This window comes from Chaetodon auriga, chromosome 3 (genome assembly GCF_051107435.1).
Source record: "Chaetodon auriga isolate fChaAug3 chromosome 3, fChaAug3.hap1, whole genome shotgun sequence".
In the NCBI taxonomy this organism is placed as follows: Eukaryota; Metazoa; Chordata; class Actinopteri; order Chaetodontiformes; family Chaetodontidae; genus Chaetodon; species Chaetodon auriga.
The window spans coordinates 23030754-23056244 of record NC_135076.1 but is presented as its reverse complement, the minus strand read 5'-3'; the positions used below and the strand labels follow the sequence as shown (position 1 = coordinate 23056244).

Sequence of the window (25491 nt, the reverse complement as noted above, 5' to 3'; positions counted from 1 at the left end):
CTAAAAAAAAAAAAAAAAGGTGACAGCAGTTTTTACGAAGTCTTCCTGAGCTCATGCAGTAACATCCAATCATGTGTTCACAAAGTGGTGAACCTCTCTCCATCCTCGCTTGTGAACGACTGAGCCTTTCCAGGATGTTCCTTTCATACCCAATCATGGTACTATCACCTGTTACCAGTGAACCTGTTCACCTGTGGAATGGTCCAAACAGATGTTTTTGGAGCGTTCCACATCTTTCCCAGTCTTTAGTTGCTCCTGTCCCAACATGTTTGACACATGTTGCTGCATCAAATTCACAATAAGCAGATATTTACAAAATATATATATATATATATATATATATATATATAACATTTCTGTTTTACTTATGCTGAGAAGTTTTGAATCTGGGTTGTATATAGATATATACAGCACAGATTGTTTTTCCCTTTTTTTTTTCCACAGAAAAGATGCAAATCGTGCATCACAAGACAGCACTTTCCACTGTCTGCTCTTCACCCCTCCACGGATGAAATTCTACACAAAATCAGAACTGCATTGAAAAAGGCTCCTTTGGGACACGGTGTCCGCGCTGTGATGCGGCTCTTCCAGCAGCCCTGATCATCACGCGCACGCAGCGTAACTTCTGCTGTGATCTCGCGGACAGCCTTGACTGACTGGCGCGCTCGAAGGCGGATGGGAGGCGGAGGAGTGTGTCCAATGGCACGGCTGAGGAGGCGGCGTGTGGTGACAGAGGGAGGCGGGCTGCGGCAGCCAGCTGTTGGAAAGCTGCTCTCCTGAACCATCCGCTGCGACTGCACCAGGTGAATGTCTGCGCATCACGGCAGGAGACCAGAACGCCAGACAAGACTTGTGCGCGCTGAGACACCCGCTCGGTGTGTTTTTGGTTTTTCTTCCTTTCAATCCGCGACTTTTCCTGTTTGATTGGTCGAGACTCGGAGGTACACAGATCGAGAGCAGGTGAGATCACATGTGTTTTTGTTTTTGAAGCGTTTAGTTTTTCAGCGTCTGTAGTGCTGAAGCAAATGCAGTTCCCTGTGTGCCAATAGTTGTGACTGAGCTGTAAATAAAGTACCTGTTGCTGTGTTATTGGAAGCAGCCTATAGATGAGGCTATATTAGACAGGGATGCTTGGCAACCCGGGGACAGACGGGCTATTCTTAAACGGTCTATTTTGGATGACGTCAGCAATTATTAGCCTAATTATCCGCAAACATTTTTTTTAAGCCATGTATTTTTGCAGTTTTTATTTTTAGTGCCGCGTATCTCGCGGTGCAAAATGAATCCGCGGCTTTTGGATTTGGACACTTGACTCCGTGAGTCCACCAAGCATGGACTGAATTCATCAACCTGTTGCCTTTCCAGTCAGCACAGCTGCTCAGTCTCAGCCTCTGCAGCGATAACTCTCCTGCTGGGAGTCCGAGATCAAGATGTTACCTTTTGCACTGAATTTCAATGAAAAGAGCGCTCAGCTGTCACCTCACATCAAGCCATGAACAACTTTTTTCCTCTATTCATGGAAAGATCAAATGTTCAGCTCCCGCCGGCGTGTACTATTGCTATTCTGGCTCTATCAGAAATATCAAGGCAATTCAATTATCTCCATGTTAAAATTAGACAAATATTTCCTCACCATTACTCTGCAAAGGGCCGGCGAGCGCGTGAACTGTCTGACCCTGGGGAAGACACACACACACACACACACACACACACACACACACACACAGAGAGAGAGAGAGAGAGAGAGAGAGAGAGAGAGAGAGAGAGAAAACACTTGTTTATGCTTTATGACAAAACTTTTTACACCTCGGTAAGAAATGAGTTGCGCCGGGGGCTTCCTCTTCTTTCAACACGTTTCAGTTTTGATTTGAATGGCTCTGCCAGTGACATTTCAAAGCTACATTTTTGGCCATCACCCCTTTTAACTTGAGTTTGGGAGGATTTCTGTATTGGTTCATGCAAAACTTGGTTCCAGTCTTGTATTTCTGGAGAGTTTTGGGCCTGGTTTCACGTTTTAGCACCTTAACACAGGACTTTGACCGACACACAGGTGACTGAGATGACTAAAACAGTGAAAACACGGCTGTCGGGTGTCATCCACTGCTCGGTTACAGCTAGAGTTCAGTGTATCAGTGCTCCAGTCACAGCTTCTCTGTTTGATTGCTTTCATTCTATAATCAATATGTGACTGAAGGGAAAGGATGAAACATAATATTTCACCGCAGCAGCAGCAGCAGCACAGAGGTGCAGACAGAGTTCACTAAATGGATTATTGCTGCAGTATTTGTTTTCACTTCGGGAAACTGGCAACTTCAGCCTTTGATTAATCTGACTGTTATATTTACCCAGATTCAACAAACAATCCTGAAAATGGACCAGAAAATGTGATTAGGTGTTCTAGGCTTTGCCACCACAGATTAAGCCATTAGCTCCTCTGGCTAATATCTTTACACGTGCTTGCCATGTTTTTGAAACACTTTCAGGGCATTGTGCTCTGAATGACTCATGGAAACAAAACCACTGAAGCAGAACCCTCAATATTCTAGAAATGCCCTACTTATTTTCCCCTTCTCTTTCATGCATACGGCTCACTGCAGCAAGAAAAACATCCAGTGTGTGACCCATTAATGAGTGCCACCAGTACTGAGCAAACCTGTTGAAGTCATCTCGTCCGTTGATGCACAAGCTTTTAGTTTTCTGTGCATGTGCGTTGTTGTCCCAGTGACGTCCCCAGTGATCAGTGTGGAGCTCCCAGGGTATGTCAGAGAGCCGGGCTACTGTGTGCTGCTGCCTGCTGCGCGTCTTTTTCCACTGTCTTGCCTCTGGGAAGGCGCCTGACAAAGGTACCGTCTTTCCCTATAGAAGCCTGAGACCCAGGGGCGAGTGTGCAATTACTGCGCTATTAAAGGACGCACAGCGATTCTGCTTTACGTTCATATCTTGTGATTGTACTTTTGGGAGCAGTTGATGACAAGAAGCGGTGAGAGTTGGCCTTGGAGATGAAAGGTCACAGACTGTAGGTGTGTGCTGCCTTTTCTGGTGTATTCGCAGACCTCAAACAGCAGATGTTGTATGGGAAAAATGTACAATTAGCTGATATGTGAGGCACAGCAGGCTTTATCTGCCTGTCTCAGCGTTTAGGCCTTTGACAAACCAACCAAACCACATACGGTTCTATAGCTAACCCCCGCAGCATTTGACTGGAGGTGGAGCTATATTTACCCAGCTAGTCATGTGTCTTAACAGTGCTGTCTGCGGCGGTGATAGTCGCCGTTTGGTTATATCTGAGAGGAGAGGAACTCTCTGTAAAACCCTGAGATAAAGATCTTTCTGCCCTGTTTATACCATATGTCCCACTTCCCTCTCTTCTCACCATTAACATGCCTTGATGTGAGGTTCAATTGTCTCACTTCTGGTCCAAAAAACAACAGCCTGGCCCGAATTCAGTTCTTTGCGGTCGTTGTTAGTGAGACAGACCAGTGCTGGTTTTTGTGGTCCTTTCCTTACAAGCAAGAGCTACGTCTCCGCAGCGTGCCCCTGTTAACCATAGAGGCAATGGCAAGGACGGGTTCCTCTGCAGCTGTCAGTGCTGAGGTGTGTCTTGTCTCTGCAGTATATTCAGCGCAGTGGAGATCACAGGACTTTATAAGGTAATAAAAAGGGCAAAGAGGTGGATTCCTCCAGAAATGCCCCAGATGCCTGTGTGCCAAGCTTACGTTGAGGGACAGCGGGCACTTCAGGGGTCGTGGGAACACAGGCGCCATATCCGCTCAGGCACCATCAGGAGGGACAGGGAACTAAATATAGAGAAGTCCAATACATGTTCAGGATTAAGGGGAAAAACCAGTGAAAACTCCTCTGGGCTTTGGAGAAGCACTATACGGTCAGGTCAGAGGAGTCAGAGCACCACTTAATGTAGTCGTTTGACTGATAGTGGAGTGTAAAACGGAGATAACTGACACAAAGGGCAAATTTATGTATGCATTTGATTTAGTGTTTTATGGTTTTGCAGCAAAGTCACTTTATGGTTGTCTCCCATAATGCAAAGAGTGAAAGTAATTTCACATTTTTCCGCAGTGTCCCGCTCCATACGGTCCTGCAGGGGCAGGGAAAGTACAGGGGCTTCTGTAGACCAAGAGAAACAGAAAAACAGCGGGTGTGACTTTCAAAAATGGACATTCTCAAGCCAGCCGCAATCCATCCATGCCTCTGCCGTCCGCCCCTCCGAAGCCTGCTTTTTTTTTCCTGACCTGGCTGTGCATGAGAGAGGAGTGGGTGGCTTTTAGCTTCAGCCATCTTTCAAAAACACACCGTTTTCCTTCTACTGTTTGGCTTTGGCTATTGCCTGATGAACCTTTAAAAGGAGCTATCCGCTGTATTTTTAACCCTGTCTCTTGGGGCTGTGCGGTGCAGCCGAGCGCTGTGCTGCTGGCCCGGGGGTAACCCAGACTGTGGGGGTGTCAGACTGTACGGACTGCTGGCCCGGCGAGGGCCGCTCTAACTTTAGACCGCATCGCCTCATGGTGGTAAAAATAAACACCCTGTCCTTACCAAGGGGGAAGGGACGAGAGTCACTTAAACCAAATGGATGACATTTTCCCACCAGAATTATATGAAAGCGAAGAGGAGAATTGTTGAATATTTGTACTGTTGTTATTATAAAATAACATAAACCAGTGTGGCCTCTGCGTACGAATGACGAGACACTTTTCATCCAACTATTATTTTCTTTGAACTGGAGAAGGAAAGAAACGTGTTTGTTTAATATTACTTTTATTTCTTGATGGTCACTGCAGCGCTGCGAATGCAAATAACACAAACATGTCGTCTGCCAGTATGACATTGTTTTTCTTTTTCAGGGGTTTTCCGAGTGTCTGACGGCAGAAAAAATGGGAAGGAAGAAAATACAAATTTCTCGTATACTGGACCAGAGGAACAGACAGGTGGGTCAATGTCCAACGTTTAATTTAAATGCTGTGAGAATCAAAACCGTGACCTTTTCTTCTGCGGTATGTTTGCCTGAGTGATATTTACGGTGCGGTACAATGTGGTAGTTGTACAGATTTGGATATGAAAACATCTTTTGTGCATTATGTGGCAAGGACGTAGCTCCTGGGGCTAATGTGTGTTGGTGTGATTTCTTAATGCTGCAAGATAGTGGAGGAAACATCGCATTATGATATTTACAATGATAAAAGGCAGTCAGGGATCATAGCTACGTTTTACGGTAATTATAGAACACGTGCTTCATTTGCTTACTTGCATATCGAGGGCCAAACTGCAAATGCAACACTGGGGCGCTGTGAGACTTACTTTGTGAAAGTTAGAGCTGAAAAAGGACAGTATTTATCAGTTCGATAGAAGGGGAATGTGATAACACTGATTAGAAATACAGACGTCAGAAGAGGACGTTGATTTTTCTGCCGTAGATTGGAGGTGATGTCGGGCTGAAAATGCAACACGAAGAAAAGGTTGACTTTGCGCTCATAACCTATTAATATGTTGATCAGTGTGTTTGAAAAAACACGTAAGGAATCAATGTAAACCGCAAGAGTATTAAACTGCTGGCAAACACGATTGGCTTCTTGTATCTGATCTTTAGGACTGAGTGTTTTTTTAGTGATAAGGTTTGTTTTTTGGAGTTTTTTCTTATCTGAACTGAGAGTCTGACGATAGACAGCGTTGTGTGCTGAACAGACTTTGAAGCCTTCTGGGACAAACTTGTGATTTTAGGCTGTGTAAACGCACCTGACTGTCAACACTGTTAGTATTTGCTCGTGGTCAGCTTGGATTTGTGTGTCATGTTTTTCTATTGAAAAAAGAAGTGATTTTTTTTTAGCAGCATTTTTTTAAACAGCAGCAAACTCGGATAAACAAAAAGTTGTATTTTTAGGCTGATTATATGCAAGTACTTGTGTGTAAGTTGCCATTGTACACCATTTTAATTTATTCCCATCATTCATTCCTGCAGAAAAATTCAAGTTAATACCAAAACTTCTACATATTTCACTTTAGATTGCGCTAAATATTTAGGAGGTGTACGTTCGTCTAAGCCGTCAGTAATCGGCTGAGGTCAAAGCTCAGGCGGCGCTAACCTCGGTGCGTTTGTCCCGCCGCAGGTGACTTTCACCAAGCGTAAGTTTGGTCTGATGAAGAAGGCCTACGAGCTGAGCGTGCTGTGTGACTGCGAGATCGCCCTCATCATCTTCAACAGCACCAACCGTCTGTTCCAGTACGCCAGCACAGACATGGACAAAGTGCTGCTCAAGTACACAGAGTACAGCGAGCCGCACGAGAGCCGCACCAACACGGACATACTGGAGGTACGTTCCGAGCTGCTGTGGGAAGGCGTGATTATTTCAGGGCAGGAAACACGAAAGGGAATTTCAGGTCACGAACTCTTCCAAAAAATGATATGGGTTGTTTTTTTTTTCTAAATCTTCATGCTCTCTGTGTGGCTAATTTTCCACGCGTACTTTCTGTTCTGTATCAGACTCTGCGTAGGAAGGGCCTCGGCCTCGAAGGCGCTGAGCTCGACAGTGAGGAGAGCATGCAGGTGGCTGCAGATAAATATCCTCTCAGCGAGGGCATGGATCTCTCTGTGGCTCGCCAGCGCTTCTATGTCAGTCCACACACACTTCTGCCACAGCACATTCAGCACGCACACGAGCATCACCAGACATGCACATAATGAGCTGATGAAACAGCTCAAAATGTCCAGAAAGACACTATGTTTTCTCACAAATGTGCCGTTTTTCTTCACAGTTTTCAGCCTTTAATTCTTGCTCTGTTATTACACCTGGACTTTCCTCTTCAGGCTCCGTCGCTCCTCTCTCCGGAGGCTCAGTTTCTGGTGTCTGCAGGCTGTGAAAACGGCTTCCCCAACTCCTCCGGATCCAGCATGCCGTCACACAGACCTCCGGGCTTTAAATCTCTGAGCTCCAGACCCGGCTCTGCCAGCCCCGCTGCACCACACGCCCACACCGCATTCATGTCTCCGCACTCGGGTGAGCAGAACGAGCTACTGGTCCTACTGCATGAGACATTATCAGAATTGCTTCAATCACAAGGTGAAAGATTTGCAGGATGATTTGTTTAAAAAGCTGTTAATGCAAGGACAGATAACAAAGAGACCCTGGATTCCACTTATGTTACTGTACATACTGAGGAAAGTAACCTATACATATTATTATAATGTATATGTGTGTATTAGTATATACTGTGTGCCATAATTGCAGCCTTAAATGGCATTTTTATGAAAAAAGAAATGAAGTTTAATAGTGAACTCTATAAGAAAATGCTGACTGCCATTAAATGAAAACTCTCTGCTGACTAAAACTGTCCATTTATAAATGTGTCACAGAATATTACCATTTTTTTTTTTTACCATATGTTTGAAATAATGGGTAAAGGACATTTTGCTGCTTCGAAATAAATGGGAGACATTGAGAATGAAAATCCATCAAACGCTCGGGGAGGGTCTCGCTGAATGCTCGCTGTAAAACTCACATGTCTGCTGTCAGCCCTCTGTGCAGCTGGCTGTGAACTCACAGGAAGTGTGTGTACGTGCGTGTGTGTGCACACTAATCCACACATGCTGTCAGTCTGCTTTGTGAAACTGGCCCTCCACCAGTTCTGTGGTTTCTGTACAGAACGTAGCACACCTGCCAGTCATGTCAGCCTCTTATACAAGCTATCTGGATGCAGTATGATGTCATTCAGTCACAGTGTTTTAAATGTATTATTACGGCTTTTATAGCGATTGACACTGACCAGTTCAAAAAGGATTCTGTCAGGTCAGCCTGTACTTGTACAGTTTTGGCCCAGAAAGATCAGCTACCAACTCAAAGGTCAAACTAAAAGAAGAAGTTCATTTTTATCACACTTGCAGAGAACCAGCGGGAGGTGATGAATGTATCACAGAGAATAAATTATTCCTCTGTGGGTGAAACAAGCTCACATCTCTTTTCACTTCCTGCTCCTTTCTTTCGCTGTGTAGGTATCGGCTACTCCGTGTTTTCCCATGGCGGCCTGAACCGAGCCCTGGACATGAAAAGCCCTCCTCCTCTCAACCTGGGCGGTGAGCTCCTGCGGGGAGATGCTGCTAGTCAGGGCATGGGGGCCACACGTGCTAACCACAGCTCTGCTGTAAGTAGCCTAGCTGTGACTCTCCAGCGTCATCTGCGCTGAAGGATGTCAGTGAATCTAACACACTGTGCGTTCTGGTTCTTCCAAAACTTAACTGATGTGACAGGAGATGTTCTTTGCTCTGCCAGCTCAGACGAGCAGTTTCACAGTTCTTCTCTCACCCCTCACAGACCTGATGTATGAATTGATGTCGCTGTATCCTGGCAAGCATGAGATTTTCAGTTTACTTCTCTTTCCTTGTTCATCAGAGGGGTGTCTTGTACCAGGGCCTGCACAGCGGCAGCTCCATGGTAGCCATGGGCAAGGCGGGGCTGCTCGGTCACAGTTTGGGAGGCTACGGCCTCCCCTCTCCTGGAGCCTCTGGTACGTCTGCTGTGCATCATCGTTTCTGTGGTAAATTAGGGTGGATAGAATTTAATAAGTGCGCTAAATGTACAAAACAAGGCAGATGAAAAAGTACTTTAAAGGAATGCGTTTATTTGCTTTCTTGCAGAGGGTTAGATGGGAGGATCAATGCCTGTCTTGTGTCTCTGTTGAAAATTAAGCTTCAGCCAGTAGCTGTTTAGCTTAGCTTAGCACAATGGCTGAAAACGGGGTAAATAGCAAGCCTGACTCAGTCCAAAGGAAACAAAATCTGCCGTCCAGCACAAATCAGAGTTGCAAAACCGACAAGTCGTGGGTTTACGGGGGGGGGGGGGTTTGCTGTGACCTCACTGAGTGTGCACCGGGTGCCTGACACCCTCACAGTGGGGTCAAGATTACAAGAAGTTACTCCAAGAAATAGTCCTGTGCATAACTCCCATTCATATGAATTAAACAAGCAAGACATAACATGTGAATTAATGAGTTTTAGAGCCCGGCTAGCTGTTTCCCCCTGTTTCCAGTGTTTGTGCTAAGCTAAGCTAACCAGCTGCTGGCTGTACAGTGGCTTCATGTTTACAGCACAGACCTGAGAGTGACATGAATCTCCTCACCAAACTCTCAAGAAAGCAAATATGTGTATTTCCTAAGATGTCAATCTATCCTCTTAGAGAGAAGATAATATATGCGATCGCTCACTGATTCTGGTTTATTAAATTCTTTCCTTCTGGCCTTTTTTCATCTTTTAATTTATATCCACGTCTTCTCTTTCCTTCCAGAGTACAGCCAACCTGGTTTTTATCACTCTGTTAGTCTTCAGCGAGGAGCAGTGAACCCCTGGCAGCCAGCACAGCCGCCTCAGGAGCCCCACGGGCCTCATATAAGCCCAGGGTAAGGACATTAATGTGTAATAAGGTCCCTCTGTGTGGATAAAATACAGAACCGTGGCAGGAAGTTGAATCTGCACACTCGTCTTAGCTCCAGCGATGCTTTTTTTATTCATTCCTGCTTTGCAGAGTTTCAGTCATTCAGATCTTGATCAGACGCAAAACTGCAGTAGCGACTGTCACAAGATAAGATAAGATAAGATAAAAAAGATAAAACCTAATTGATCCCACGCCAGCCAGCAAGAATAAAAATGAGGAGTAGAGAAGAACAAAAAAAAAAAACATGAAAAAATACAAAAAAAACATGAAAAGAAAATACAAAAAAAGAAGAAAATACATTGATAAAATCTAAGTTATAAAATGAATAAAAAGTAAAAAAAAGAATAGAATTTGGAAAGAATCTAATAATAATAATAATAATAATAATAATAATAATAATAATAATAATGACAACAAATGGAAAATGAATATGATTCTAAATAATAACTAAAAATGTGCAGATATACATAGAAAAATATATTTAGCCGTGTCGAAGTGAACGCCCACTTCGGGGCACTTCTCCATAATGCAGTCACACATTAATGTCTGTTCCTGGGTCACGTCTGCTCCTCCACTGCCTCTATTCCACCTACTGTTGTTTATATTTGGGGTGTTGACGCGTTCACACTGTTAATGTTAATAATGTGTAACACTGGATGGATTTCCCACATTCACAGACAGTCTTTTCACTGATTTTCTCAGCATCATGTTGTCATTTCTTTTGTCTTCCCTCTTGCTGTTTCCAGGATGTCCAGTGGAGGGTGCTCCTTCCCTCCCCAGTCTTGCTCCTCAACGTCTCCACATCTGCCCTCCCTCAACCTCAGCATCAAATCGGAGCGTAGCTCTCCTGAGCACATGTCCTCACCCACCTCCCCTCCTCTACACCACCTCAGGCAGCACTCTCCAATGAGCAACCCCGATTCGGCTCGCCATACCCCTCCGGAAGCCGGTCTGGCCAATGAGACGAAGGAGTTTCCCAAAGCCGGCTACCCACAAACCGAGGAGGACGGGGGGCAGCCGCTCCGGCAGTTAGAGATAAGTGATGGGTGGCAGAGATAGCTGGCTGCTGCGGTCTAACGCCATCTCCCATTCAATCAGCTATCTTCCATCAAAACCAGTCCTCTCTTACATACACACACACACGCACGCACACACGCACACACACAGATAAAACACAGAAGATAGCAGGATGGGGTCAATTTGTCCCCATCATCCCAAAGAGGAACGCCTCTCTTTGTCTCCTCACACAGAGCTGGTCTCTCCTGGGCCTGATCGAGCCCACGAGGAGACGGAAACAGACATTTGCTTTTTGTTTGCTTAGGTTTAGTTTTCTGTGTGGAGCTAACGTGAGTCACACATACAATTTGAAGTGGTTCTGTTCTGTGACTCTGTTGAAGTTAGCAGTCAGCAGCACATCGGGACCAGCTGAATTTCTCCAAAACTGCAGAACCGCGTTAGGTTTTAGCCCCAAACCAGTGGCATGGTCTCCCCACGTTAAACCATTTAGATGCACGGAGCTGTGGCCTCTTTCGAAACACTCTAGAACATGTTAAAAGTTCACGTTTTTCCAAGTCAGTCTTAAAACTTCACTGATGTGACCATGTGTATCATGGAATAGATCGCAGCTGTAAATCTTCCTCCTGTCCATACCGGCTGTGAAAAGGCCCCTTCGTCATGCAACTCTCGACAAAATCCACAGTTTGCGCAGTCAAAAATTCAGCTGACAGGAGGCTTCAGCAGTCAGACTTAATCAAATCAAGCTGATATTTTTAAAATTTTGTCTTTTTTTAGTACAAAATTCCCTCTTTGCATTTCATTGCTGAGCTTCGGTACAGCGGTAGTCAAATTCATTTGTGGTGACACAGAAGCAAGTCAAAGTGCTTTAAAGAGCAACACAAAGAGGAAGTTTTGCACTAAAATACTGTCACTGTGCAAGATGGCCACTTGATTTGTCTCACGTGACTTTGCCGAAGCCTCCAGATTAACTTAAAGATGGCTGGTAAAGACTGGAGGAACAATGACAGCAAACCAAAAACTGTGTCAAACTGTCGCACATACGGACACGTGAGCTTTGTTTAAAGACAGGTTTGAAAAATGTGGATTTTTCCTTTAAAATTCTGGGCATCACTCTGTCTCAGGGACTTGGATTTTGGTTTCTTTGGGAGGTTTCTCTGGTTGTTTGTAAGACTTTAATTATGGATACAACTAGTGCAAGTTTATGTCTTCACTTCTACCAAAATCTCTGGCAGTCAACAGACGGCCGATGCATTACGCAGCCAAAGACATCACGTGTTGGTCTATATTGGGTCTAATTTAAGTAATTTAAAATGGTACAAGTTGTTTTTTCTGAAGGGCTTTGTTTAGTAACTGCATGTCGTAGATATCACTGAGCTTTACCGCTGTCATTGTCTGATGATATTTTGAGATATATGAGACACTGTGTAACGAATGAGTCCAAATAATCATAGGATATTTCATAAAAGCCCCACGCGTTTTGTTTTTTTTTATTTTAATGGAGGAATGTTTGGTTTTCATTATATCTGTAAATGTACTTTGCACTGTATTTTCCGTGCACTGGATTTTTGTGTGTTTTAGTTTTGCATATTCAACTTTTGTTCTGCAACTATACTCGGGTCTGATTGAACCTCCCCTTATTGTCCACAAGGGGTCGTCTTACGTCACAAAATGTGGATTTGAATGAGAAAGTGCAGAGCAGGGAAGACCAGCCTAAACTATTGAGGATTAATTATCTGTTGAATCTCTGTGACAAGACACAGGTTCTCTGGTTCGCCCTGCAGACCTTTAACAAACCCATCATGACGGGCTCCGCAGAGAGCCGGCCGGCCGGCGGACGTCTTCACATTCAAGTGCTGCTGTGGAAGAAACTCTTTTTTCATGTCTTTATGCAGCAGTGTGGATTAATATCAGCATGAAAAACCAAATTATCAGTATTCTGATGTTTTGGGTTGAGTTTTTATACGTTTGCAGAACGCTTCACTAACAGAACAGAGAGAGATTTTTATTTGACATTTGTTGTGATTCCTTTTAAATAAAACCCGGTTTGATTTGTACATTTCGCCTTGGCCTGCTTCTTTTTTTTTTTCTTCTTCTTCTACAAAGGACGTTCAGTTTATTATCTGTCTTTTGAGAGAAAAATGTGATTCTGCTGCCTCTGTTTTTTCATGTATGTTCAATCTGAAGACAGATAAAATGCCGGCCGCTGTGTAGCCATCAGGCTTTCATGTGTCCATTTATTTAGTCTTATTCACCTCCGTTCCGTCTTTTGAACACACACACACTCCCTCATTATCATGTCTGGCCCCTGTCAGGCAGCTCACCACGCAGCCACCAAACGAGAGGAACAAGAATGGAGCACTTAAAAGCCTGGAGACCTTTATGTCTTCAAAAAAAAAAAAAAAGAAAGAAAAAGCATCCAGCACAAAAAGGCTCATTTCCACAGCTGGTTGTCTCACACTAACTATGCCGGAACGTCTTCTTACGCCACCACGGTGGAACATTTCGTCTGAGTCGAGCCCCGGTCCATCTCTGTCGCCTCTCCTCCCTAAATGAAAAGAGTCTCACTGGGGTCATGTCTGGTCTGCTCCCCTGAGACCAGGCCAGCCCGGTCTGTAGGGCATGTCTGGGTCCTGCACACGCCCTGGTTTCTATAGCAACCACAGCCCGCCATGGCCGCCTGACTCGGCCCGCCGCAGTCCACAGAGCAGGCTGAGGGGGGGCCCGGGGCCTCCAGCGCAGACGCACATAATTAACGTGATGATATAGATATGTCAGCCGTGTCAGTGTCGGCGCGTAAGGCCCACAGCTCTGCCCGTCATGCTGGATGAGGACGCTTCTTACAAACACTCCTCAATCATGCTGTCTAACAATAGAAACTCCTTCCCTGGAAGTTTTCCCCATCCTACATCTCAAACAGCCACAATATATGTGGGACGACTGAGGACTGTTAACCGGCGCCCTCCCAAATTTCTTCACTTTCTCAGCGCCTTTGTGATCGCTGATATCCTCCAGTGAAGCATGTCCCAGTGCACATAAAAGACAGCGAGGTGGCCATCCCTCCCTAAATAAGAGAACCTTTGTGGCTTCTGATTGGACGTGGAAGTCAAATGATATCACCAATTAATCATGTCGACTTCCAGACAAAGAGCCTCTCCAGGCTGAGTCTGGTGAAAGGTCACGTTCCTTCACTGTTGCTGAACGACTGCCATGAAAAATCTGAATGTTCTGATAACGTCATAAAGCTTAGAAATCTAAGTTTGAATGTTGTCTGACGAACGGAGGGGATTTGGAAGATTTCCAGAGTTTGTAACCGTTTCTAAGGCCGAGCTGAGCGTCCACAAACAGTGTTTCTTCCTGGAGTCTTGAGGGGCATCGGGTTCATAGTAATTATCAGTGATTAAAGAACGATCTTCTCAAGAGGTTGGGGGTCAGAGATCAGGACCCGGCACAGCGGCGAGACACTCCATTGTCATGCGCGATGCCTTTTGTGAATTGCAGCACAGGTTTTTAAAAGGAAACGTTTTACTGGCAGCATCTCCCACGCTCGAGGGAGAGCGGAGTCGAGTGGGAACATCAAACCGACGTGAAAACAATAAATGTTTTATTGAGCCACACGAACGTTCAGGTTACATCCGAGAGTTTGCACACCATGCATTCAGAAAATCTCAAAAAGCAACGTTTTCGTTTGAAATTCACAGTATAATGATTTCAGAGCATTCAGTTCAAAGAGACTATCTAGAAAAAAAAAACACTAAAAATCAAAAAATGTACAGAACTGCAGCATCTGCTTCATGTCTAACTAACCCCAGTTATTAGAGGCAATGTCTGATAAATAAATAAATAAACTCCACTGACACAAAACTGATTCTATTACTGATTGATTAATCTCACGTGACTGATCGGCTATAAAAACAGCAGAAATATGAAAAGCTGCTGCAGCTAATTAAGACACCGCAACGAAAACTGTTGCCAGTGAGTAGTGTTTGAGAATAAATAGGAAAACAAAAAACGCATTCGGAGTGTTGATGTCACCTATCAACAGATTCTACTCGACCTAAATATGCATGATGAGGGAGGAGGGTGTTCGGAAAGTGACTCCAAACCCCCGAACTCGCAGGCACTTAGGAATTCTGAAGGAAACTCTTTAGATAAAAGCAACAGCTCTTCAGTTCTGGGCTGAACAGGATGGACTCGAGCTCTGCCTCTTATTTGCAAGCGAAATCTTTAAAGCAGAAAAAGATAAAACAAACAAACAACCAACCAAACAAACATTTAGCACTCTTGAATCGGTTCCTTAAGGAGGACAAACAGTCCTGCACAAAAATAAAACGTCATATCTACACAGGGATTAAGCACTAATACTTATCCTGGTACCACTTCAACACCTTATTTGCAGCATTAAAATGTTCTATAAAGAACAATTCAGGGAACACTGGCATAGATACATCTGAAACGTTGCAGAAAAACGTTCTGCTGAAAAAGCTGCGAGAGGAGCCGGGGCCGGCATCACGAAGCCACAGCAGCTAACGACGTTACGTTATCTGAATGACTAACGGGCACAAAAAGTTTCATGAATTGATCCAGTAGATCACCTCAGCCGGCATCTATGAAATGGGCTGCACTGTGATCCTTCGGGACGAATGTGCCTGTAAAAGCACGTCCATTAAAAGTTCTTCTTTTTGCCACTAACAGGCTCAGATTGCTAGAAGTGTCTGAACACCAAAGTCACACAATAACGCCAAAAGACTAACCGATCAAGGCAGCGGTAGAGCAGCAACGCTCGTATTCTGCGAGTTAATATGACTGTTTTTGTCAATGGAGTCTGGTGCCTTTGGACAGAGCGACACAGCAGCTGTTTCTGGTTAAACTCTTCCTCTTCAACAAAAAGGTCCATCTCTGTAAGAGGGTGGCAAAAACAAGGACTCTGGCAGACACAGCTGCCCTCGAGGATTACGTTGCAGTCATTGCAGCCCGTTTCATGGTTGTCGGCTGAGGTGATCGACCATTTCAAACACTTTTTGTACCAAATTACGTAAAAATATGGCCCTGATTTAATACTATCAGAATTATCCTTTAACTCTTGTATCACAAAGCTGGTTCACCTTTAACCAGGATACGGTTCAGTTTAACTTCAGAGGCTCAGATCAAAACCTGCCAACAGGCCGACCACTGACCAATCGGATCACTCGGAAAACTGAGTCATCGTTTCTACAGGATCCTGACATGGACAAAAGCACTGACTTTACAATAAAAAGACATTTTTACAGGGTCAGATGAGCCTCATTATTCGGCATGTATTTCTTTTCATCCTTTGTCCGTCTGCTTCAGCAGAAGGGGCTTTACTTTTTGGAGCGAATCTCTTAGTTTGTTCAAAATGACACACAGACACACAGACACACACACACAGACACAGACACACACAAAAAAACACCAAAATGTCATTCCTCTAAAGTGAACATGTTGGAAATGCCAAACATATTTAAGAAGGCCTTTAAAAAGAGCCTTACATGGATGATTTGGAAATGATTCCTCCTGTTTCTACCTCTTTTTTTGGGAATCACTGAATTCTATTCAGTACTTAGTATTTAGTAATTAAAACTCTTTCATTTGAGCACACCCGTGGCTGGATCAATAAACCCTGAGCCAGCTGATAACCAGCTTTGTGATGGCTGTAATTATGGACTGTCAGTGTTACTCAGTGAAGACGGACTAAGGTGAACTTGCTTTGTAACACGCGCCCCGGCTCTCTCTGTACATTTGTGTTATTGAAACCAGAAGCCTGCTGGTCACAAAAACCTTGATCTGAACTTCTGTTGCACAAACAAGGTGCACTCTCTCTGTAGCTGTCTTCTAATGAACTGTTCTCATCGCTGTCTGCAGCTAGCCCTGGCAACAGCTGAGGGGTGGGGTTGCATTGCAGGTAGAGCTGTTTGGCACTCCTCACTTAGTTCTGCATAAGGTACTGGTGGAAGTAGATGCCAAAGAGAGAGCTGATGACCTGGCAGGCAGCCACCCACCATGTGAGGAAGGCGAAGAAACCTCGGAAGAAAAGTGGAGTGAGGACGGTCCGCAGTGCGGCGAAGGTCTCTGACAGGCGTGCTACCGTGGCCTGGATGTCCTCCTCCATATCCTCCACCCCCTCTTCATCTTCATCCAGACCATTGGGCAGCACAGGCGCTGCCGTGGGCATCACCAGTGCCGGTGTCACTCCGGGGGTCTCCTCTACTCCGGTCCCCCAGGAGAAGTCCCCTGCAAGACCAGTAGAGAACAGACATTTAGATTTTAGAGGAAAGAGAAAGATCTTTGAAAGGAAACGCTGATGTGGATTCTTCCTCGTATGCAGTGATGATGGTGGTGGAGGTATTTTACTGACCTAGTGCCTTGAGTGCCAGCGTGGAAAACAGGATGAGAAAAACAGGAACCAGATACTGGAGAGTCACCACAGTCAGGTAGCAAAAGATACGAGTGACCTGAAAAACAACACATTTACTCCAGGTAAACCTGCAGTTAAAGGCTTCTCTGTTTCCCACATGTAAAAACTTCTGGACTTAAAGCTCCTGAGCTCAAATTGAACCCCTCATTGTTCAAACAGCTGACCTTCCTCTGGATGTCAATCGCAGCGATACGTCCCGCCTCCTTCTTCATCTGCTGCACCCACTTCTGAGCCAGATTGAGGTAGGCCTGCATGTGGTAACGTGTGAGCGCTAACCGCAGCACACACAACGCCACGATGATCCAGAGGCGCATGCTGTCAAACGCTGCACTGGAAACTCTGCAGGCATGTGATCACAAAAGGTTGTTTATGTCTTATGCCTTGACAGATCAGTTAGAGTGTATCAAATAATCAAAAATGGACAGGCGCTCACATTGTGACAGAGGTCTTCCCCATTGGTGCATTGGCCAGGAAGTCCCTTGCGATGGGTTTTACCCACAGAACCAACACGATGACCGGAGACAGGAAGCTCATATGCAGCAGAATCCTGCAGGAAACATAAGGGACATCAAAGAGAGCTGAGTACTAATATTTTTAACAAGGAGTACATTGCTTCTTGCAGTATTAAAAGAATCAGCTCTTACTGGATGAGGGGGCGGTCTGAATTCATCTGTACAGCATCTAGATGAGTCTGAGCCAGACGCAGGCCGGGGAAGGCCATGAGAGAACCGATGTAAGCGCAGACAGCAGCCAGACCGAGCTTCACTGTCAGCTTAGTCACTGGGATTCTGAAGAAGGTCAGAACAACCAAAGGTTACGCTGTGTCTAGAACAGATATTTGTCGAGTCTGTTACTGGCTCAGGGACAGCACTGCAACCTGGGGGTGTCTCTTAATGCATGATGCACTGTCAGTCAATCTTACATTAACACGGATACTTACGACCAGTCAGCGTAGCCCTGCTGTTTGGCAAAGACTTCCAAATTGTCAAAGAGGCTGGAAAAGCCCGAGTCCAGGCCGAACTCCAGGTAGTCCTCTTTGACCACCAGCACCAGCATGGCCACGAGCAGAGACAGGAAGCCAAAGGCAAGGCACACCGAGCGCTCGCCGCCCTCCTCAGAGCGGAAGTAGTGGCTCATCAGAGTGTGAAGGGTCTTTCTGAGGGCGGCGGGTTAAATGAAAACAACCACTGGGGAAAAAAACAGCATTCATCCAGTCTAAGACTCTCCAATACATCTGAATGACAAGTCTTAAAAAAGCAAAAGTCTTTTAACATGACTTTTAACTACGAGTGTGCATCCTGATAATAACCTGTCACTATCTGCCAACTGTCCAAATCAATCATGCAAGTCAGAGAGTGCATCTACAGAAAATGATGACTAAGTTATCTGTCATGACAGAAGTGTCTTCACAGTTGAGGGATACAGGCCGAAGAGAACAGTGAGGACACACCAGATGGCTCCGATATTGACCTCCTTTCTGGCATCTACCACACTGTAGTAACACTCAGTGAACAGGAAGACACCCATCGCATAGACGGCAAAATCCACCAGCCACTGGTACTCCAGGAAAAAACGCAACACTGAAAACAAGGAAAGAAAAACATTAGTGGGCTCAGGATTTTCTTTAATGGTCTACCAGTTAATCAAAACTACAACTACACATAGTCTTGAAGCAGGGATAAAAATATGGAAATAGTGTAACTGTAAGTCGGGTCAGTTGTGAATCAACAGCTGAGCTCGAGCAGTGTTTGTTCCTGCACAGCGTCACTGTGGTGTAGACACAGGAACGTTTGTTTTACCAAGAGCGTCGATGGTGTTGACCGGAGCTTTCTCCAGGTGAAGGTCGATGTCTTTGGGCACAGTGAGAGGCTTGCTCTCCCCATTCTGTCTCCTGGAAATACAGCACAGACGCCATATGACCATGTTAAAAAGGAAAAGAAAAAGAAACAAACATGTCTTCCATTACTGAGTCGTAAATGACTTTGAGCTGCCAATCTCAACAGCTGCAATAGCAAATACATGTGAACTAGCTGTTGTCTTTGCTAGCTGTTAAGTTAAGTTAATAACTGAACACAAGTGGTCAGCTGGACAACGTGGAGACGCATGATGGACACAGGTGTGAACAGCCTGCTGTCTCTGCTGGATGCAAACATAAGAGTTTTTTTTAAAGCCAGCTTCTTCCTCTTGGCAGCATTACAGAAGTGACCCTTTCCTGCAGCATCAGACCCTCCCCAGCTCCCACCTGTCTCTCCTGTTCTGTTTGGGCATCTGCTTCCCCGCCAGTGCACACAGCTCTCCTTCTGACGGATGTTTGAACCTGAACAAACTGGAAGGAACGACAGGGACATGTGTGTAACCAGGCTACAGCACAGTACGTGTACAGTGTATAATCTGACTGTCAGGGCGAGAATACCTTCCATTGCAGAGGAGCCAGCGTGCAAATGAGCAATGCGGAGCCATCCTCTGCATAATGCTGGCAGCCAGCAAGCTGACCACCAGCTGAATCCCCATCAGCGCCTGTGGGAGCAAAGACACTCATGTTTAAGTATGAGGTCCAACTCTCAAACTCCCGTCCTGCACGTGAGATCAGTTCATGTTGTGTGTCTGTAGGTAATGCATCAGAGACGGTCAGAGAGCAGGTGTGCCTTCTCTACAACTGTGACAGTCAGTCAAGACAGCGTTTCATGTTGACTCGGCAGACCAGATCCAAGAAACTCTCAAGAACAGATAGTTTTAGCTGCACCAGAGGCGAGTTACCACAGGCTGCGGTATAAACTAAGTCACACGCCACGCTAAAATGCTAACAATAGTACAACGTTAAATATAGGATGTGTCGAAAGGCCCTGCAAAATGAATGAAAAGTAGCAAATGGCTATCGTGCTAAATTTAGCTAAACTTCACCACCTGTCAGTGTTGCTGCAAGCGTTAGCTAGCTAGCTAGCAAGCTAGCTAGCACTAGCACTACAGCTCTTACAGTAGTTGGTTAACCGATACAAGCAAAATGAGCTCGCTGGCGATTTTTAATGCAGGTTGTTAAGACCGGTAACTTCAGGCCAGTGTGCTGGGATATGAATTAAGTTACCATCTCGTCTCTCGAATGGTGTGGTTGAAACCAAAGGAGCCGCCGGAGCTTCTTCACATGCAGGAAAGTCTCAGACAGCTGAAGCAACTGACATGTGAAACTGCTCAGTGTCCCGGATGTAGTAGTGGCGACTCGCGCTGCCTTCTAGTGCTGCTAGAAAGCTTTGTAAATTTGCGCTCTTGAAATTTCCTTCAGCAAACCAACTGATTTCTTGCCACGGTTAGTTACTGTTAACATTATTATAAAAAAACAAACAAACAAAAAAAAACATAATAATTGTATTTTTTTCTGATCCTGCTAATAATACTACTAATACCTTTGTGTCTCTCTAATGTGCACATTGTCAATATACAATATTGACAGGGTTGAACTTTTGGACTTTGTTTTGTATTGCAAATAAAGCAGCTCAGTGAAAGTACTTTTGGACTCACTGGAGTTTAACTCTACACTTTCTCCTTACTTTAGCCACTAAAATCGTTTTAAACAGCCTCATAATGTACAACCACCAGTTTTCAGGTGAGAGCTAAAAATATTTTTTTAGAAAGAAAGAATGAAAGCAATACATATAACAAGCAATATTTCCGAGCTTTCTGAAGGCATCACAGCAGCCACAGAGGAACAGTGGTTTGATTGGCTCTCAGCAACACTGACCTAAAGAATATTGGTATGATTTTTAAGATATTATTATATTAACATTTGTCTCAAAAATACTGAGTCCACGTCTTCTTAGTTAAGACTTGTTCTCCTCCAAAAAAAGAAAATATGCAAAAAGATCATATACTTGGCCCATTAAGGTATCCAGTAGAGCAGTTTTAATTTCAGCATGCTCCCTCTCCTCATCTCTAATTAAAATGTAAAACTGCATCCGTCTTAGTTCCTTGTTCTTCCTCAATACCCCTGAACACCTCTGTGAGATCCCTCTAATGATAATCTCCATGTTTCATGCTGCCACCATCATGTATCTTAACATTTCATTGGATGGAAACAAACATTATGCAAATAGTGAAGCTTAAAGTCTCAGATATGTTCCTCAGCTTACACTCTGCTTTGGCGTTGAAACACACCAGGGAGGGGCAGAGGCGAGCGAGGCGCACGTTTTCATGTAATCATGAACTTAAGCATTATTTTTCCATTTAGATGGATAAGAATAAGGAAATACTTTATAATGCCACCGTGGTTTTCTTCAAACCTGTAGACAACGTTTATGTCTTTGTAATTTCTTGCTGTATTATGTTGTATGATCTCTGAGCCTCAGATTATTATAAACCACGAGGCGTTTGGGGAATACTGCAGTACAAGGGCTGCAGCTCTGGGTGCAGTGGTGCATCCTCTATGTGTGGTGTGCTTGGTCACTCAGGATGAGAATCATTGTCCAAACACACACACACACATACACACACACACACACACACACACACTGGCCTGTACATGCATTATAATGTCAGCTCATCCTCTGTAAAGCAGAGGCCTGTATGCCTCCAACAGTGCGGAGTGTTCCCAACTGCACGGCCCCTAAAAGATCTTTCACCAAATCCATTCACCACATTCAAATCTGTGTTTAGCGTGTGCGTTCGTGTTATTTGGGTGGTCTGCTGAAGTTGATTGAATTCCCACTTTTTGCTAATTGGTGGCACCCCTTCTGCTGAAGATGTGTCTGATCCTCTGGCCTGTGAATTTGCGCACGCGAGCATGACATTTCAATGAGAGCTGTGAATTTGATCAAATGGAGCTTTGTGCGATGAAGCAACAGCATCTCTGGTGGGCATGTACGCACCAGCGGGCAGGCATCTGTAAACATAAATCACACAAATTAGTTGTTGGGCTCAATATCAAACTCTGTGTGGTTGCTTGATCTTTATGAGTCTTGTGGATGCAACTCCAGCCTATACACTAGAGCAATTAGTTTGTAAGATTCTGAGCAAAGGGGAACAGAGAGATCACATTTTAATTAGGATTTCACTTTTGCTTATTGCCTTTAAAGAAATAAAGGTGCTTGCTTGTCCATATGTTGCTGCTGCTGAAGATTAAATATGCACTGCATGCATGGACTGATATGATGAATTAAAGAGTATGTATGACCTCTTTACATGTGTTTAGTACAACATAAAGCAGTGTATATTGTTTTATTCATCGCACTTTTTCAACACCAACATTTTTAAAGCCATCGATCACAAGCAGCAATAATCTGCAGAAAAAAGTCACATATTGTGTATTTGCACGACATCTCCGACATTAAAATGTCAGTCACACTGTGAGAAGAAATGTCTCTGTCTGGGTGGAAAAACACTTCCATAATCATCATCTTTGACACAAATGCTAATCCCTCTGCCATGTTAGCCATCTGTGGCTGAAGTGGCGGGGCAGAAATTACTGAGGAAAATGGACACAAATAAAATGCTAATTCGCCACGGGCTACAAGTGGCTCCCCTCCCTCTGCTCAGCTCGGGGGGCCTCTCGGTTCCCACACCACTTCCCTGTGTCTCTCCCAGGGAGCTGCTTGGATACCGGCGGCTGCTTCTGAGGCCTCAGCAGGGATGCAGCCCCCCCCCCCCCCCCCCGTTGGCTCGTCTTTGTTTGCCCCCGTGCATGGTATTCACCATCTGATTTGAATATATGCAAATGTTGCAATGGTGCCCCGTCAAAGGAAACTCCCACCACCACCACCACCACCACCAATGTTTTTTTTTTTTTTTTAGCCTCCCCATCTTCCTTCATTTTCCCCGCTCTTTTCCTTTTTGTCTCTTTCCTAACTGCTGCCTCCTCTGCAGTGAGGGCGATAGCTGTGGGAACCAGATCTGCTTTGTCACAGGGATTATTTCAAAGAGGAGTGAGACTCATGACTGTTAATGACCAAACATACAGTATTTTATAAGGAGGAGAGACAAAGAGTGTGTAAAGGTGATCCTGTGGTTGCACACTATCCTTCCACCTGATCGCTCCTTTCCGCTCTATACAATCAAACCAGATATCATGATCACAAGTGGTGGTGCCAGAGATGCCTTCATGTCTTTCTAGTCAAACATGGAACCTGTCATGTGGCAAGCAAACACGTTACATGTCTTCGGTGGACATACGTTCACATGTTGGTTTAGATGTGCAGTTTTTCCTGTAAGAAAAAAGCCTCAAGAATTTGAAAAGCTTACTTTTAGAAAAGCCTTTTTCACAGCACATGTTTACATTCGTCATAGAAAAGCACAAATAATAAGATCAACCATGGCTCTGCTCTAGAGTGTAACAATGAGTCAGCATGCACAATACCAGGGCTCTTCAGCTGAAGCAACTAAAGGGAATCCAGCCATTATTCATTGGCTCATTTACACCTGAGCTTCTCTACTGTCCTCAGTGAAAAAGAGCCTGTTGAAATAATAAGTTATCCCACAACAGCAGCATTCCTGGGGTTATTTACAGAGTTTTGAGATTTAAAAAGCCATCTTGTGTGACATCATAACTGCAGATACTGACCTTCCTCTGTAATGGCCTGCATGCACTACCAGCGCAGAAGAACTGAGGCTGTGGATTTGTAAAATAAGATGCATACGAACAACAATATGCGCAAAACATACATGCAAATGCAGGCTATCTGCTTACAGGCTTCATATCCGCGTAATGACTGACTGTATCTGGCTTCAGATTCAAACAGGGGAGAATTAGCTCAGCCTGATTCTGCTGCCACGCGTTAAGCCGTTACTCTGGCTTGTCCTCACACAGATTCTGGATTTGGACGACATGTATCGTTGCACACTTATACTGTAATTACGCAAATGTATGCTGCTAATTCAATTTCAGTGAGTGTTTGTGGCATAGATGATCCCACGGATGATCCGGAGGCCAGCATGCACAGATGGGTGATGTAGATGCACACACAAAGACATGCACAAATGTAATTTGGCTCCTGCGGTAGGCTTTATTTTACATTATTCTCTTTTCCCTCCCTGTCAAACGAACATACAGTGTGTTTGCGCAAGTGCTCATTTACAATAAAGCAGCAAAATATTAAACATTTTCCTGATGCTGATGTGCAGCTTCTGCCCACAATCTCTTATTCTTTTATCTTAAACATTAATAACATCCATTTTTCTTCATCTATACATCTCCTCCTCTATGATGGATATACTGCAGGCTATAGGTAATATATGGAATAATACCTGGACTCATCTCATCACCCTCATGCTCCATTAAAAGGAAAAGCTCCTCATGTTTTGTCAATCCAGCCAAGCACTGCATGCCAGGGAGAGGATTTTTGACAACAGGCCGCACAACAGAGTCCAGCCTTCAGGAGGTATTTACCTGCACTGAATTTACAAGAACACCTTTTCAGGAAAAAAGTAAAAACACAACTGAATAGAAATATTTTTGCTAAGTTTTAAACCAGATATATACATTCCTTTATTCGTGGATTTATCAAAAGTCAAAGGTGTTTGTCTGATTTTGCTTATTTTTCGTGGACAATCTCGTGGACAAGTGGCTCCGCGGCTAATTTTCCCATTTTGTCTCGACAGTCTTTTAAAGAAAACCACCACGATTGTGAAATTAATAAATATGATATCATATCTGATAAACCACCGCATTCCAAGAGCTTCACGTGTTAAGCTAAATGTGTTTGCAGGCCTCCCACCTCCCCCAGTGAATTTGCTCTGTGCATTAACGTGTTTTGAATGACAATCGTGCGCACTGGCGCTGCGCTTGAACTTGACCGGCGGAATTGCCTGGGAAAGGAGGCGCGACTTTGGCCCTTTGCTCCTCTCCTTTATGGAGTGGAGGCTGTTGAGACTGATGTCAGCGCTCATTAGCATAAACTTCAGCCTGTTCCCAATTAAACCAGCAAAGCAGCAAGAACACCAGTCTGTTTTCACATGGCGGGGAATGAACCCACATCTCTCCCTCACTCTGCGCGCCTGAAGACGCTGCTGCAATGTAAGTTGATTTTAAGTTGGTGAAGGGGTTTCATTTATTTTATTCACTTTGATTTTATGTTGTTTTATTTAATTACAAACTAAATATCGGTTTACCCTTCATATGCTGGAATTCCTCTGCAGACATAGCTCAGATTTTAGTTTCTTTCTTGCTTTCCGTTGCTGAAAGTGACGCTCGTTCATTTGGGGGTAATGATGGACACATGACACCTGCAGTCTGTCTACTGCTTCCACCTATAGACCTGAACATGAGAGAAACGTGCAGCATGGCCCAGCATCTAATTCGGGAGTCTGGAGGTGTCTATTTATTCCAGGTTTACCTGATTCCTCGTTGATACAGTGAGGTGCTGGTCCCATGGATGGATGCATTAGGCCAATGAGCATTTCTGCTGAGTGTATCCACAGTACAGCATTCTTCACCTACCGTGTTGTGTGTGCTCGTGTCAGCATAATGCAGCAGGCTCTGAGTGCTTCTTTACAGTTATTGGCAAGCTGACCCTCAGTGGTGGCTTCTCCTTACTCACCTGTTTGATAATCTGACTGCGTCATTAGTTTTTTTTTATGTGTGTTTTCAGTAGTACAAATAACCGTTGTGATATTATTTAATGTGGA

At 44.5% G+C, this 25491-nt stretch overlaps 2 protein-coding genes and 1 long non-coding RNA gene across 3 annotated transcripts in view; 2 read left to right on the top strand and 1 right to left on the bottom strand.

Annotated features, from left to right (window-relative positions):
- Positions 1-783: 783 nt before the first annotated feature.
- On the top strand, positions 784-12504 carry mef2b (myocyte enhancer factor 2b). The gene is made up of 9 exons (XM_076726409.1): positions 784-960; positions 4860-4943; positions 6120-6323; positions 6494-6622; positions 6818-7007; positions 8000-8148; positions 8397-8511; positions 9288-9399; positions 10181-12504. The coding sequence occupies exons 2-9, from the start codon at positions 4890-4892 to the stop codon at positions 10491-10493; spliced, it is 1266 nt and encodes a 421-aa protein (XP_076582524.1). The 5' UTR covers positions 784-960; positions 4860-4889; the 3' UTR covers positions 10494-12504.
- A 1531-nt stretch (positions 12505-14035) lies between these two features.
- Positions 14036-20027, bottom strand: tmem161a (transmembrane protein 161A). The gene is made up of 11 exons (XM_076727184.1): positions 19967-20027; positions 19298-19401; positions 19127-19210; positions 18684-18775; positions 18308-18464; positions 17825-18040; positions 17529-17672; positions 17318-17431; positions 17049-17223; positions 16825-16921; positions 14036-16700 (listed from the first exon to the last, which is right to left on the bottom strand). The coding sequence occupies exons 1-11, from the start codon at positions 19967-19969 to the stop codon at positions 16396-16398; spliced, it is 1491 nt and encodes a 496-aa protein (XP_076583299.1). The 5' UTR covers positions 19970-20027; the 3' UTR covers positions 14036-16395.
- A 4754-nt stretch (positions 20028-24781) lies between these two features.
- LOC143318158 (uncharacterized) overlaps positions 24782-25491 on the top strand; it is a 43703-nt gene continuing 42993 nt past the window's right edge. Inside the window, exon 1 of the long non-coding RNA XR_013076992.1 lies at positions 24782-24880. This is a non-coding gene — a long non-coding RNA (uncharacterized LOC143318158). The remainder of the gene's footprint in view (positions 24881-25491) is intronic.